The 14,489-nt window shown below is 42.9% G+C and overlaps 1 protein-coding gene across 2 annotated transcripts in view; it reads left to right on the forward strand.

The window, feature by feature from the left end:
• The window catches only part of BTNL9 (butyrophilin like 9), a 43,525-nt gene continuing 29,036 nt past the window's right edge, over positions 1–14,489 (forward strand). Inside the window, exons 1-4 of one of the 2 annotated variants that reach the window (XM_025446698.3) lie at positions 1–236; positions 4,734–4,868; positions 6,704–7,051; positions 8,324–8,605. In XM_025446698.3, the coding sequence (XP_025302483.3) occupies positions 4,757–4,868; positions 6,704–7,051; positions 8,324–8,605 (742 nt within the window). In that variant the 5' untranslated portion in view covers positions 1–236; positions 4,734–4,756. The remainder of the gene's footprint in view (positions 237–4,733; positions 4,869–6,703; positions 7,052–8,323; positions 8,606–14,489) is intronic. The other variant, XM_049115954.1, reaches the window with a different exon arrangement.

Below are 14,489 nucleotides of genomic sequence, written 5' to 3' on the forward strand. Positions count from 1 at the left end.
CTGACCACTTTGGTTTTTATAGCAAAAGGCAGAGCAAGCAGTGTGTGTCTTAAGGTGGGGGGGGGGGTGGATAATTCTGCCACAGATGAGTTGGCTCCCTGAATTCAGTTGCCAGCTCATGTCCAGGGGACCTTAATACCTGGGACCAAGACGTTTTACTACAGCCTTGCCTTTGCAGGGAGTTGAGCTCACCAGGAACCATCTGCCACTTCAGACCCCTTGCTGCTACCTGCCAGGTATGTGGCTCACTCTCAACACCTGTCTAAACCTCCACCTTTCAGGAATGGGAAGCAGAAAATGATGGCTTTGGAGAGAGGACAAGATGGGTTGGCATCACCTCATAGGCTGAACCTGGCTGCAGGATGGGTTGTTTCAAGTGTGGCTAAGGGGAGATATTCATTCAGGCAGGTTCACCCGAGAAGGTAGGATTCTGACATACCCCATTTTCCCTCCAGCCTCCCTGAGGTTCCTTCTTGGGGCAGTTCATCTACCTTTGAGACTAACAGTGGAAATCCTCTTCTGGACCAATAGAAATCAAACCAGAGTAAGCCAGTGAGCATTAACTGAAAGCTTGTGGAGGGCAAAACATTGCAGTGGATACTGGAGGGGGAGAGAGTGGGAGAGTCCTCTGCAGGTGTACAGCTTAGGAAGCAGGAATGGGAGAAGGACAAACGCTCTGCTGTTACACAGCTCAAGGTCACAGAAGTGGAAAGAGCAAAAAAAAAAAAAAAAAAAAAAAAAAAAGCTTTAAAGAGATACCCAAGAGCTCAGGGACTGCAAATTAAGAGAGTGTAGTTCAAGAATTGGAGTTGCGAAAAGAGAAGAGTGGAATGGGGTTAGAGAGATGCCAAGGAGAAAATGTAAAGGAACAGGATTCCCCTGAGTGGAGGGTGGCGGCTTTTCCTCATCATCAGTGTGTATGACCTTTATTGCTCTGTATCTTCAAGGGACATTCCAGAGGCTCCCAGAAGAGTATAGAGAATATGTGTCCCCCGCCCCCCCCCCCCGCCCCGGAAAGGCTACCTCCAGTCTGAGACCTCTTTCTGGCTGTCCTTCTCCTCCCTGGGTCTCCATCTCCCCCCAGTATCCAGTGGGTCCAGACTCTGTCCCCAGCAAAACCTCTGCAGCAGGTGGGCAGGAGGGGTCCCTATAGGGTACAAAGGAGCACTCAACCCCTCTGAAATCACTTCAGGAAATCATCAGTCTCCTTCCAAGTTAAAAGCTTTTCAATACCTGTGCATTGGAAGCAAGGGGAACACAGCACATGTACGTCCTATCCAAGAAGATGCTGTTGGTAAGGTCTTAGGGAGACTTCAGTTTTAAGTTGTTTTATCAGCAGTAGGAGTTTGGGATTTTTATTCTTTTGCAGGCTGGTTGCTCATGCTTGCTTGTTTGGTCTTGTGGCTGAGACCCAAGCACTCAGTCTGCTTCTTCAGTGCATGTGAGATGCTCTTGGGGTGAGTGCTGTCATCTGTGGTCAGGTGTTCCCTAACTCGAGTCATGTTCTGGAGGATAGGAAAACAGGAGGTGAATCCAGCTCTGACACACAGCACAGCTGGTGAGGAATCTGTATCCGCACAAGTGCAGAGCTTAGGAGAAACCCCTCTCCACCACCTCCTAGCTGTATGTGTGGGCAAATTGCCTAGCTTCCTGTGCCTCAGTTTCCTTGTCTGTGATCTGGACCTGTTAATGATAATAATAATAATAAATACTTCTAGTATAAGTAAGTGCTTGGCAGATACTAAGTGCTCAACACATATTAGTCTTTATTACTGTGGGCATAAGCACATGTAGGCCTGTGTGTATATGTATTCATGACCTCCTTCCCCTGCAACCTCCTCAGTGATAGAATTCACATAGTTGTATCACAATAGAAAACTGAGGTCCCACTAGTAATTCCAGGGTCTGAAATACACGGATTGTCACCCAGGAGCCTCTTAGCCCAGGGAAGTGTGGTGTGTGCTCCTCCTGTGAGACACACCTGCCCCCACCTGTGAGCCTGTCTAATGTTCTGTCACTGTGTGGTAGGAGAACCCAACTTACCATCTAACACAAGTCTTGACTAAATCTTCAAAATCTGACTTATCTAAATGGATTCATAAATGCCCTCTGAGCCCCTCTTGTGTTGAAAAGTACTAGCTGGTGCTGATATACCATCATGGCTTTTGCCTTCATGGGGCTCTATCTTGAAAGTCCAGAAGAAAATACCGAGACATAAAAGAGAAGAGAAGGAAACAGGGAGAAGGAGAAAAAATGCAGAGCCAGGTGGTCTTCCTGCTCTGGAGTCCTTTGCTGCCAGTTTCTTGACATCAGGCAAGAGAGGCTGGACTGTCTTCTCGGAGTCTGGAACTTGATGATACGTCATTTGCAAATATCTTCTCCTATTCTGTTGGTTGTCTTTTAGTTTTGTTGACTGTTTCTTTTGCAGAAGCTTTTGCTCTTGATGAAGTCCCAATAATTCATTTTGGCTTTTGTTTTCCTTGCCTTCATAGATGTATTTTGCAAGAAGTTGCTGTGGCCAAGTTCAAAAAGGGTGTTGCCTGTGCTCTCCTCTAGGATTTTGATGGATTCTTGTCTCACATTTAGATCCTTCATCCATTTTGAGTTGATCTTTGTGTATGGTATAAGAGAATGGTCTAGTTTCATTCTTCTGCACATGGCTGTCCAATTTTCCCAGAACAATTTATTGAAGAGACTGTCCTTTTCCCAGTGGATAATCTTTCCTGCTTTGTCAAATATTAGTTGACCATAGAGTTGAGGGCCCACTTCTGGGTTGTCTATTCTGTTCCATTGATTTATGTGTCTGTTTTTTTTTATTTATAAATTTATTTTTTATTGGTGTTCAATTTGCCAACATTTAGAATAACACCCAGTGCTCATCCTGTCAGTGCCCACCTCAGTGCCGTCACCCAGTCACCCCCACCCCCCGCCCACCTCCCCTTCCACCACCCCTAGTTCGTTTCCCAGAGTTAGGAGTCTTTCATGTTCTGTCTCCCTTTCTGATATTTCCCACTCATTTTTTCTCCTTTCCCCTTTATTCCCTTTCACTATTTTTTATATTTCCCAAATGAATGAGACCATATAATGTTTGTCCTTCTCCGATTGACTTATTTCACTCAGCATAATACCCTCCAGTTCCATCCACATCTGTTTTTAAGATTTGTCTGGAATCAGAAAAGACCCCAAATAGCCAGGGTAATATTAAAAAAGAAAACCATAGCTGGGGGCATCCCAGCAACTTTTAAAGTCTTTCGTCATGGGAAATATCAGAAAGGGAGACAGAACATGAAAGACTCCTAACTCTGGGAAATGAACTAGGGGTGGTGGAAGGGGAGGTGGGCAGGGGGTCGGGGTGACTGGGTGACGGCACTGAGGTGGGCACTGATGGGATGAACACTGGGTGTTATTCTATATGTTGGCAAATTGAACACCAATAAAAAATAAATTAAAAAAATAGAATTATATACATTTTTGAGGTAATAGAGAGCTTGTTCATCTTCACTGAATAAAATAGATTAACCTGAAAAAAAAAGTCTTTCGTCTACACCCTGGCGATGCTGTTGCTGTGTGAATAGGACTTTGCAGCCACAGGACACCAAGAACATGTTTTTAGGAAGAGGAGAATGAAGGAAAAGGGTGAGGTGGCAGAAGAAGGGAGAAGAGGAGACTGGGGGTTGAAGAAATCTGCCTTCCCCCTGTGGGTGCTATGATGGAGAGAAAGGGGAAGTGTGCAGTCTCTAAAAGAAGATGGAAAGCATGTTTGGAAGGTAGAGGCAGAGGCAGAAGGTACTGGTTTTTATTGATTAAAGAGCACCTAGCCAACCTAAGGAAGGCTTAATGACCTCCTGAATTGGAACCAATTTCTTCCATTGCTTGGGCAAAGAAATCAAGGTTCAGTCAGTTATAGAATCTGTCTAAAGTCCCAGTACCAAACAGAGGAGAAATGTGGAGAGGCTTGAATGTACCCCAAGACATATGGGCTGCCCATGCTCACTGGCTATCAGTCTGTGAGATGTCACCACAGGTCCCAAGGGGGTTTCAGGATTGAAAGGGGACGGTCCTTGCCTGTGCCAGGGCTGGGTCAAATGGACCACAAATGGGGATATAGCTAGATGGGACAACTCTGTTAATGTGGCCTAGAAGAAACAGTCTTGCAGGGAGAGGGACAGACCCTAGATGACCTCTTGGAGGCTCCACCTGAGGTTTCAGGCCTAGAGGAAGGTGTTTCAGCTGTGGTTGGAGCTGGCAGGCTGCTGCCAGGCAAGCATCCCCCTTCTGAAAGGTCAGATCTCTGCGTGCGTTCCTCTGTTTGTGAACTTCATGTTCTAGGCCAAAAGGAAGTGGAGCAGGGAGAACAAAAATGCCTCTGAGAGTCCTTATAGATTTCCTTTTGTTTGGGAAAAGTCACTTAATCTCAGCTGAACTCACACACAATTTGTGGATCTATTCCTGGCTCTAAACAATGCAAAGTTAAGAAGTTGCTTCCTCTGGGACCCTTTGGCCTTGTACCCTTGGAGCTCCATGAGTCCAAGCAAGGTCAGACACACCACTAGCAGTGACACCTGGTAAAATTAGATGCAGCTCTCACATCTGGCTATAGTTTAAAAGAAGCCAAGCCCTGGGATTGGTAAGAACTATTATTTTAAAAAATTGAAGCAGCACAGACATTGGGCCTGCTGGGCTGTGTTCCAGCTCTCCTGCATCCACTCCAGCATCTCTCTGTTCCTTTCTAGGTGGCCTCCACCACTGAGAAGAAATGATGTATTTCCCAGTCTTCCTGGACCTCTCCCAGCAAGTTCCTATGCTCAGTGGTGTCTTTTTCCTCACCCATCTGACTCTTCTCCTCCAGCCTGTAGAGCTGAACTCAGGTAGTATGTCAAACCTGTGGCCTAGCCAGCCAGGCCATGAGCACCTCAGCTTCTGCCCACCTGCCTCCCAGGTGCTCCCAAGCTGAGATCCACGGTCTACCAGGCTATGTCAGGTGCTCCACTCCCACATATAAGCTGCAGCTTCTGAAGGGCAGGAAGGATCTCAGGCTTAACTTCTCTCATGAAAGAAGCAACCAACAGAGAGTATAAACTAATTAGGCAAATGCAATTCTCTGATTCCCTGTGCTGGAAACTAGGGAAACCAAAATGACCAGGTACATTCCAGGTCCTCAAAAAGGTCAAGAGAGGGGGACAGAAATGACATAAAAGCTTTTCAGCTGTATGACTGCAAGATAAACATTAACCAGAGATGTGTGATTGCAACTAAGAGAGAAATTTATTTTTTTTCCAAAAAGCCAAGAAGAACCCTAGAGAGGAGGTACTGCTTGAGTAGGCCCCTGAAGGATATTTAATTTCCAAGATGACAGATGGAGGGTAAACTGAGGCAGGCCATACCCCAGGAAGAGGGCCAGGCATCAAGTATAAGGGAAGAAGCAGCTTGAGACAACCTGAAAACAGCTAGTAAGGAGGGTATTGGGGCTATACCCAGTGGGCAATAAGGTATCTCAAATGGAGTGAACAAAAACAAAAGAACCACTATGTTCTATAAGCAAAGTGAAGTATAGGAGGGATCCATGAAGAGGGAGCTTTGGGAATAGGTTTTAGTTGAGCTTCAAAGGAAGAAAAGGAGGTACAAGAAAAGACGAAGCCATAAAGAAAAGTGAGGGCAACTTGAATGGCATGAATAAACAACACATGCAAAGGGACTGCAACAGGAATAGTAACTCATGGGAATTGAAGAAAACAGGGAGTAGAGGAGCCATGGAGCCATGTTTTAAGAGGCACCATTTAAGAGGATTATCAAATAGAAAATTTTAATCAAAATCTTGAAGATAAGATTTGGCCTTCAGACAAACATTATATGTTCTCATTCATTTGGGGAATATAAATAATAGTGAAAGGGAAAATAAGGGAAGGGAGAAGAAATGTGTGGGAAATATCAGAAAGGGAGACAGAACGTAAAGACTGCTAACTCTGGGAAACGAACTAGGGGTGGTAGAAGGGGAGAAGGGCGGGGGGTGGGAGTGAATGGGTGACGGGCACTGGGTGTTATTCTGTATGTTAGTAAATTGAACACCAATAAAAAAAAATTGCAAAAAAAAAAAAAAAAAAAAAAAAAAAAAAAAAAAAGATTTGGCCTTCAGATAGGAAAACACATGAAGCAAGGAGCCCCCACAGATTATATTAATACCCTTTATTATTACAGAAGCTATACATGTGCATTATAAAAAAATTAGAAAATCAGACAAGGAAAAAACAAGAAAATATTTATTCCCATCATGCATTCCATCAACCATTTGGTACATCTCATTTTGGACCTTTTTTCCTACATATGTTTTCATGCAAATATGTCATTTTTTAATCAAATAAGAGAACAATAGTATACATATTTTTTAACTTGGTTTTTTTGGTCAAAGACTCCTTTTCATTTAATGTCCTGGCTATATTTACATAACTGTCTCCAAAAGGACATTTGCAGCTGGTTGGTTCAAACTAATTACTAGTCCAGCACCACACATTGTATCTGGTTGTAATATCCTTTGTGTATATTTTAATCTGGCATATTCATGACAACTACTTGAGCCAGTTGTCCTGTAAAGTGTCTTTCATCATTTGAATGGTTTACTGTAGATTCCTGAGCTGTAAAGATATGTTATAAAAACTTACTTTTGAAGAGAGCTGATGTTGGCTGTCATTCTGGTTTCTCATCCTAGAGGAGGTCAAGGTCATAGGCCCTGGGGAACCCATCCTGGCACTTGTAGGGGAAGAGGTGGAGTTCTCATGCTACTTGTCACCATACTTGGATGCCGAGGATATGGAGATCCGCTGGTTCCGGAGTCAGACCTCTGATGTGGTGCACCTGTACCGTGGTGGGCAGGAGCTCCACAGCCAGCAGATGGTGCAGTTCCAGAACAGGACCAAACTCATCAAGGATTTTATCATGGATGGTATGGTAAACCTAAAGCTCCATGGTATCATTCCTGCTGATGAGGGCCTGTATGGATGCCGTTTCCTCTCCACCAACTTCTCCAGGGAAGCGATCTGGGAGCTAGAGGTAGCAGGTATGTGACTTGGCGAAAGTGATAGAGAAAAGTGCCCGTTTGGACACAGCTGCTTTGCTCAATAGTAGACAGAGAAAGGGAAAACACATCTAATTTTTTTTTAATTTAAAAAGGAAAATTTGTTACAAAATGAACAAAATAAATGTTCAAAAAAAGATACACAAATGACCCTTAAACATACAAATAGATGATCATCCTTACCCATCATGAAAGAAAAGCAAATTAAAGCTACACTGAGATGGATTTTTTTTTACCTCTGAGACTGGCAAAAATTCAACAGGTTGAGCATACACACTTGGTAGAGCCGTGGGGAAGAAGAAATCTGTACCCTGGAGCTCAAAGCAAAACTCCAGTGCATGGGAATTTGGCAGCAGCTAACAGCACTGCCTGTACATCTGCTCTTTGAACTGCAACCCCACTTCTAGGAGTTTACCTGAAGATAAGCCTCCTATAGCTCCAATATGAAAAAAGTGTACATATAAGTTTAATCATCACAGCATCATTTGTAATTATACAACAGTGCTTTATCTAAGCAAAAGTGTTGAGTATGGTCCATCACACAATGGACTGATCCACTCTATGAACCTGAAAAAAATGAAGAGGAGCTCTAGGAAGTGATGTAGAGTGATTTCTAGGATATTGGTAAGAGATAAAAGCAAGATACAAAAGAGGTTGTATAGTATGTAACCTTTTGTGTAAGAAAGAAGAAACATTGCACAAAAAGAACACAGGAAGGGATACACTAGGAACTAATGAAATTGGTTACTTAAGGGAGAGGAGGGAGCATTGGATGGACAAAGGTTACATTATGGCTGTTTAAACATATCAATGTTTTGCATATTCAAAATGTGAGGTTAGCTCCACAGGATGGGAAGATGCAGGAGTGTGTATGATACAGGCACCTAAACTATGGTGGGATTCATGAGAGACAGAGGACAATCTATGAAAATTTGGAGTGGGATTTTTCTTTACTTCAGGGGACTGTCTCTTGCATAATATGACTAAATGCCAGTAGCCCTTCTGGCCAAATGGCCCCCCACAGTATTTCCAAATGTCCCTTGGGGTACTGCTGTCCACATGTCCCACATGCCACCACCAATTTAGACTGCCATTTATAGTCCACAGTTGAGGGCTGTGAACCCACATGGGTGTTAAAAGCAGTCACAGTTTGTGATACCTTATAATGACTGCAGACATTGCACAGTGGCATTAACTTCCTGTACAACTTCTGGGAGGGAGCCTGATCTTTCCCACTCTTCCTGCCTCTCTCAGGGCTTGGCTCAGACCCTCACATCTCCCTTGAGGGCTTCAAGGAGGGAGGCATTCAGCTGAGGTGCAGCTCCAGTGGCTGGTACCCAAAACCCCAGGCACAGTGGAAAGATCATAAAGGACAGTGCCTGTCTCCAGAGATGGAAGCCATTGTCCAGGATGCCCAGAGCCTGTTCAATCTGGAAACGTCCGTGGTTGTCCAAGGGGATGCCCACAACAATGTGTCTTGCTCCATCCAGAACTCCTTCCTGATCCAAAAGAAAGAGTTCACCATCCAGATAGCAGGTTAGTGGATACTGACTAACTCTAATTTTCCTGCTCACCATGTGCTCCATGTGCATTGTTCCAAAGGCCATCTAAAGGAGCACAATGGTACTGGGGCCCGGTTGTCTCTGGGGTGGACTGACCTTGATACTTGAAAAGTCAGCCCTTTGGATATCAGGAACCTACTAAGAGTACAACAGCTTACCTCTCACCCAAACAGTATGCTGGGGAAGCCCCAGGGAATCATCATTATGCACCAAAGGTTTTGCCCTAAAACCCAGGAACTACTCATTAGAGATCATAATGAGAGCTCATATGCTCCTAATTTCATCCCTCAAATGATAGGTGTAAATATCTACAATGTGCCCCAAACTCTTGCCTTAAGGTTCACATTCCTGTGGTGAAAATACAAACAAAAGAGTGAATTATAAGGTTAGAAGACATTAGTTGCTGTACAGAAAAACGAAGCAGGGAACGGTGCTAAGGTGTTGTGCGGTGCGCGTGTAGATTTAAAAGTAGTAGGTTAGGGAAGAAGATAGGCAGTGAATTGAAGGGTGAGGCCATTATCTAGGACCAAAGTCTTATTTTGAGGGTTTAATGATTTAAAACCAGTTGTTTTAAGTCTTGAGGAAAAACCTAACCTATGGGCCATACTTCACATTGGTAAAAATCAATAACTTTATTACAATTGACCTTTGAACAATTCAGGGGGTTAAGAGTGCTGACCAACCTCAGCCCTGCATGTTTGAAAATCCACATATAACTTTTGACTCCCCAAAATTTAACTACTAATAAATAATATACGTTGACTGTTAATATAAGTAGAAGCTTAACACAGATTGTGTATGTTATATGTATTACATGCTGTATTCTTACAATCAGGTAAACTAGAGATAAGAGAATGTTATTAAAAAGAAAAAAAACAGGGATGCCTGGGTGGCTCAGTGGTTAAGCGCCCAGGATTGAGTCCCACATCAGGCTCCCTGCATGGAGCCTGCTTCTCTCTCTGCCTATGTCTCTGCCTTTCTCTCCCTCTCTCTCATGAATAAGTAAATAAAAATCTTTAAAAAAGAAAAAGAAAAAACATAAGGAGCTTGAGGAAATGGTGAAGTAGGAAGATCCTAAGCTCACCTTGTCCCATGTTCACAGCTAGATATCATCCACATCCAGAAAGGCAGTGGGACGATGCATACATGGAGAAGGCAGAAAAATGGGCCCTCACACCAAGGAGTTTCCACCGGGAAGACTATTTCCCATAATGTTTGTCATTAAAAACTAAATAGAGTGCATTCTGTGAGTTTGTAAAAATAATAGGATTTGGAGCCTGGAGCTTTATTTTTTTATCTTTTATTTTTAAAAAGATTTTATTTATTTATTCATGAGAGACACAGAGAAAGAGGCAGAGACACAGGCGGAGAGAGAAGCAAGCTCCTCACAGGAAGCCCAATGAGGGACTCGATCCCAGGACTCCAGGATCATGTCCTGAGCCAAAGGTAGATGCTCAACCACTGAGGCACCCAGGTGCCCCTGGAGCCTAGAGCTTTAAAAGTCAGCTGACTCAGCACTGGGTAAGTTGGCAGTGCAAGTGACAGGTGGGTCGCTGCCTTTAAAGAGACAGTAGCCTGCACAGAGAGGCAACATAGAAAAGGCACTGAGGGGGGCACTTGACGGGATGAGCACTGGGTGTTATTCTGTATGTTTCCAAATTGAACACCAATAAAAAATAAATTTATTATTAATAAAAGAAAGAAAAGGCAGTTTAACAAAGCTGGGGTAAATGGGAGTCATATCTATTTATACTGATTTCAGAGGGTGTTGGGGGACTTCTCTAAAAATAAGGGAGCTGGCAGGCACTATTTCCCACCCCCAATCCCAGCATAAACACAGAGACAGGTGCTGGAGTAAGACTGCACAGACACACAGTCTCAACCCAGAGCTCAGGGCAAATTTTGTTAAAGCTGAACATGCACCCTGCCCAGCCAACAGATGCATAACTGCCACAAGACACCATGCCAGGCTGCAGTGCAGTGCCCAGCCATGCATCACCAGCCATCATCACATGCCAGGCCCAGCTGCACCCAGCCATCATTGAGCATTGTCACCAGCCTTATACTCCCAACCAGTCTGGCAAGAGCCCCCAGCCACCATAGTGCTTTAGGGGATCTGGCATTGGACTAGTGGCCCAATGCAAATATTGCTAATACCACCACCACTCCCATGTTCCCCAGTGGGTACATCCGCTCAGAACTAGCATGCCTGGGTTCCACTAACATCACAGAGAGCAAGCACAACCACAACAGGAAGAGAGTGAGGGTAGAGAACTACATTGAAAAGATAGTGATTCAAACACAACAGCAAGACATAAGTGAAGCACGTAGTATGTTTCCCTGAAGTGCCAGTTCCTGGGAAATGGGGGACACTCTATTGCAGGGCACTCTAGGACCTACTCTTCACAAAGCACTATTTTCAATAGCAGAAAACTTTCTTAACAGACAGAAATAGACACAAAGAGGGAGATAAAATGAAGAGACAGAAATTTATCACAATGAAAGAATGAGATAAGGCCAGGGAAGAGATCTAAGTGAAACAGATAAAAGTAACATGCATGATACAGAATTTAAAGCAATGATCATAAGGGTACTTACTGGACTTCAGAAAAGACTGGAGGACATGAATGAAGCACTTAACACAGAGATAAGGAAAAACATAGCAGAGGGCACAATAAATGAAACCAAAACATGCTTGATGAAAACAGCAAGCATGAAGGAGCAGAGGAATGAAGTAGTGACCTAGAACATAGAGTAATGGAAAGCAACAAGGTGAACACAAGAGAAGAAAAAAGAATGAGAAAAAAAATGGAAAAAAATGAGAATAGACTTACGGAACTCAATGACTCCATCAAACTTAGTAACTTCATATTATAGGAGTCTCAGAAGAAGAGAGAGAAAAAAGGTGGCACAAAATTTATTTGAAGAAATAATTCCTGAAAACGTCCCTAAGCTGGGAAAATAAACAGATATCCAGACCCAGGAGGTACAGAGGACTCCATCAAAATCAACAAAAGGAGACCCACATTAAGAAATACTGTAATTATTTTTTTAAATTTATTTACTCATGATAGACCGAGAAAGAGAGAGAGGGAGAGGCAGAGACACAGGAGGAGGTAGAAGCAGGCTCCATGCTGGGAGCCCGACGTGGGATCGCGCCCTGGGCCAAAGGCAGGCGGTAAACCGCTGAGCCACCCAGAGATCCCCAAAATACTGTAATTAAATTCCAAAATATAGTGATAAAGAAAAAAATCTTTAAGGCAACAAGATAAAAGTAGTCAGTAACTTACAAAGGAGCCATTAGGTTAGCAAGAGATTTTTCAACAGAAACTTTATAAGCCAGAATGGAATGACATGATATATTCAAAGTGCTGAATGGGAAAAATCTTCAGGAAAGAATACACTATCTAGCAAAGCTACATTCAGAATAGGAGAGATAAGGAGTTTCCCAGGCAAACAAAAACTAGAGGAGTTCATGACCATTAAACTGGCCTTGCAAGAAATATTAAAAGGGTCTTTACATGGAAAGAAGAGACCAAAAGTCACAGTACAAAGATAGGGGGGAATGCAGCAAAAATAATCTATAAGGAAACTTACAAAAAAAGGACATATGTGAAATGTTTTCTTTTCCTTACTTTTATTTATTTATTTATTTTTATTGCAGTTTGATTTGCCAACATATAGTGCTCATCCCATCAAGTGCCCTCTTCAGCGCCCGTCACCCAGTCACCCCATCTGCCCGCCTACCTCCCTTTCCACTACCCTTTGTTCGTTTCCCAGAGTTAGGAGTCTCTCATGCTTTGTCACCCTCTCTGATTTTTCCCACTCATTTTCCCTCCTTTCCCCTATAATCCCTTTCACTATTTTTTATATCCCTCCTATGAGTGAAGCTATATGATTATTGTCCTTCTCCAATTAACTTATTTCACTCAGCATAATACCCTCCAGTTCCATCCACGTTGAAGCAAATGGTGGGTATTCGTCCTTTCTGATGGCTGAATAATATTCCATTGTATATATAAACCACATCTTCTTTATCTATTCATTTTTCGATGGATTCCGAGGCTCCTTCCACAGCTTGGCTATTGTGGACATTGCTGCTATAAACATTGGGGTGCAGGTGTCCCGGCATTTCACTACATCTGTATCTTTGGGGTAAATCCCCAGCAGTGCAATTACTGGTTTATAGGGAAGCTCTGTTGTAAACTTCTTGAGGAATCTCCACGCAGTTTTCCAAAGTGGCTGCATCAGTTTTCATTCCCACCAACAGTGCAAGAAGGTTCCCCTTTCTCCACATCCTCTCCAACATTTGTTGTTTCTTGTATTGTTAATTTTCACCATTCTCACTGGTGTGAGGTGGTATATCATTGTGGTTTTGACTTGTATTTCCCTGATGGCAAGTGATGTGGAGCATTTTCTCATGTACTTGACTTATAGGTCTGAGCTTTGCAAATCATGTGTAGTGAGGGACATTGGCCCTGTGGCCCAATACTTTTTGTACAAGACAATAAAAATGCACTACCAGAAAAACTAATTTGAAAAGCACAAAAACATATAAAGCTAAGTGAAATTAGCCATACACCAAAGGGCAAATATTGTTTGATTCACTTACAGGGAGGTACCTAGAGTATTCAAATTCATGAAGATGGAAAGTAGACTGGAAGTTGCCAGTTGCCAGAGAGTGGAGGGGGTGGGCAGGAAATGAGGAGTTAGTGTTCATTTCAGTTTGGGAAGACCAAAAGAGTTCTGGATATGGATGGTGATGATAATCCACAACAATGTGAAAGCAACTTAATGCCACTGAATTGTACCTTTAAAAATGGTTAAGATGGTGAATTTTGTCAAATATTTTACTGCAGTTAAAGAAGAAAAATGTATTTCTAAAAAGACCACCAAGATAAAGCTGAGATAAAAATTATTTTTTAAATAATTATCTCCAACAGACACCAAATTATTGTTAAATTTCCACAAGATTTTCTAAAGGGTTACTGTCTCTTTTTTTATAACTTATTTTATTTTTTTAATTTAAATTCAATTTGCCAACATATAGTATAACATCCAGTGCTCCTCACATCATGTACCCTCCTTAATGACCGGCACCCAGCTACCCATTCCCCACCCTTCCAAAACCCTGTGTTTGTTTCCCAGAGTCCCAGGTCTCTCATGGTTTTCCTCTCTAATTTTTCCCCTACTCAGTTTCCCTCCTTTCCTTTATGGTCCCTTTCACTATTTCTTATATTCCACATATGAGTGAAACCATATGATAATTGTCTTTCTCTGATGGACTTATTTCAAAACTTAGCATAATACTCTCCAGTTCTATCCACATCGAAGCAAATGGTGGGTATTCGTCCTTTCCGATGGCTGAATAATATTCCATTGTATATATCCATTGTACATATAGATCATATCTTCTTTATCCATTCATCTGTTGAAGGACATCGAGGCTCCTTCCACAGTTTGGCTATTGTTGTCATTGCTGCTATAAACATTGGGGTGCAGGTGTCCTGGGGTTTCACTGCATCTGTATCTTTGAGGTAAATACCCAGTAGTGCAATTGCTGGGTCATAGGGTAGCTCTATTTTTAACTTCTTGAGGAGCTGCCATACTATTTTCCAGAGTAGCTGCACCAGCTTGCATTTCCACCAGGGTAAAAGTGTTCCCCTTTCTCCACATCCTCACCACATTTGTTACTTCCTGTCTTGTTAATTTTAGCCATTCTCACCGGTGTAAAGTGGTTTTGATTTGTATTTCTACAGGGTTACTTTCCATCTTGCATGTATCTCTTTGCCTACTGCCCCTGGCAGAGGTGGCCTGGGCCACTGCCTGCCTGAGGGCAAAGTCTCCCCAGCGAGTCT

Source organism: Canis lupus, chromosome 11, assembly GCF_003254725.2.
Source record: "Canis lupus dingo isolate Sandy chromosome 11, ASM325472v2, whole genome shotgun sequence".
NCBI classification, from domain to species: Eukaryota; Metazoa; Chordata; class Mammalia; order Carnivora; family Canidae; genus Canis; species Canis lupus.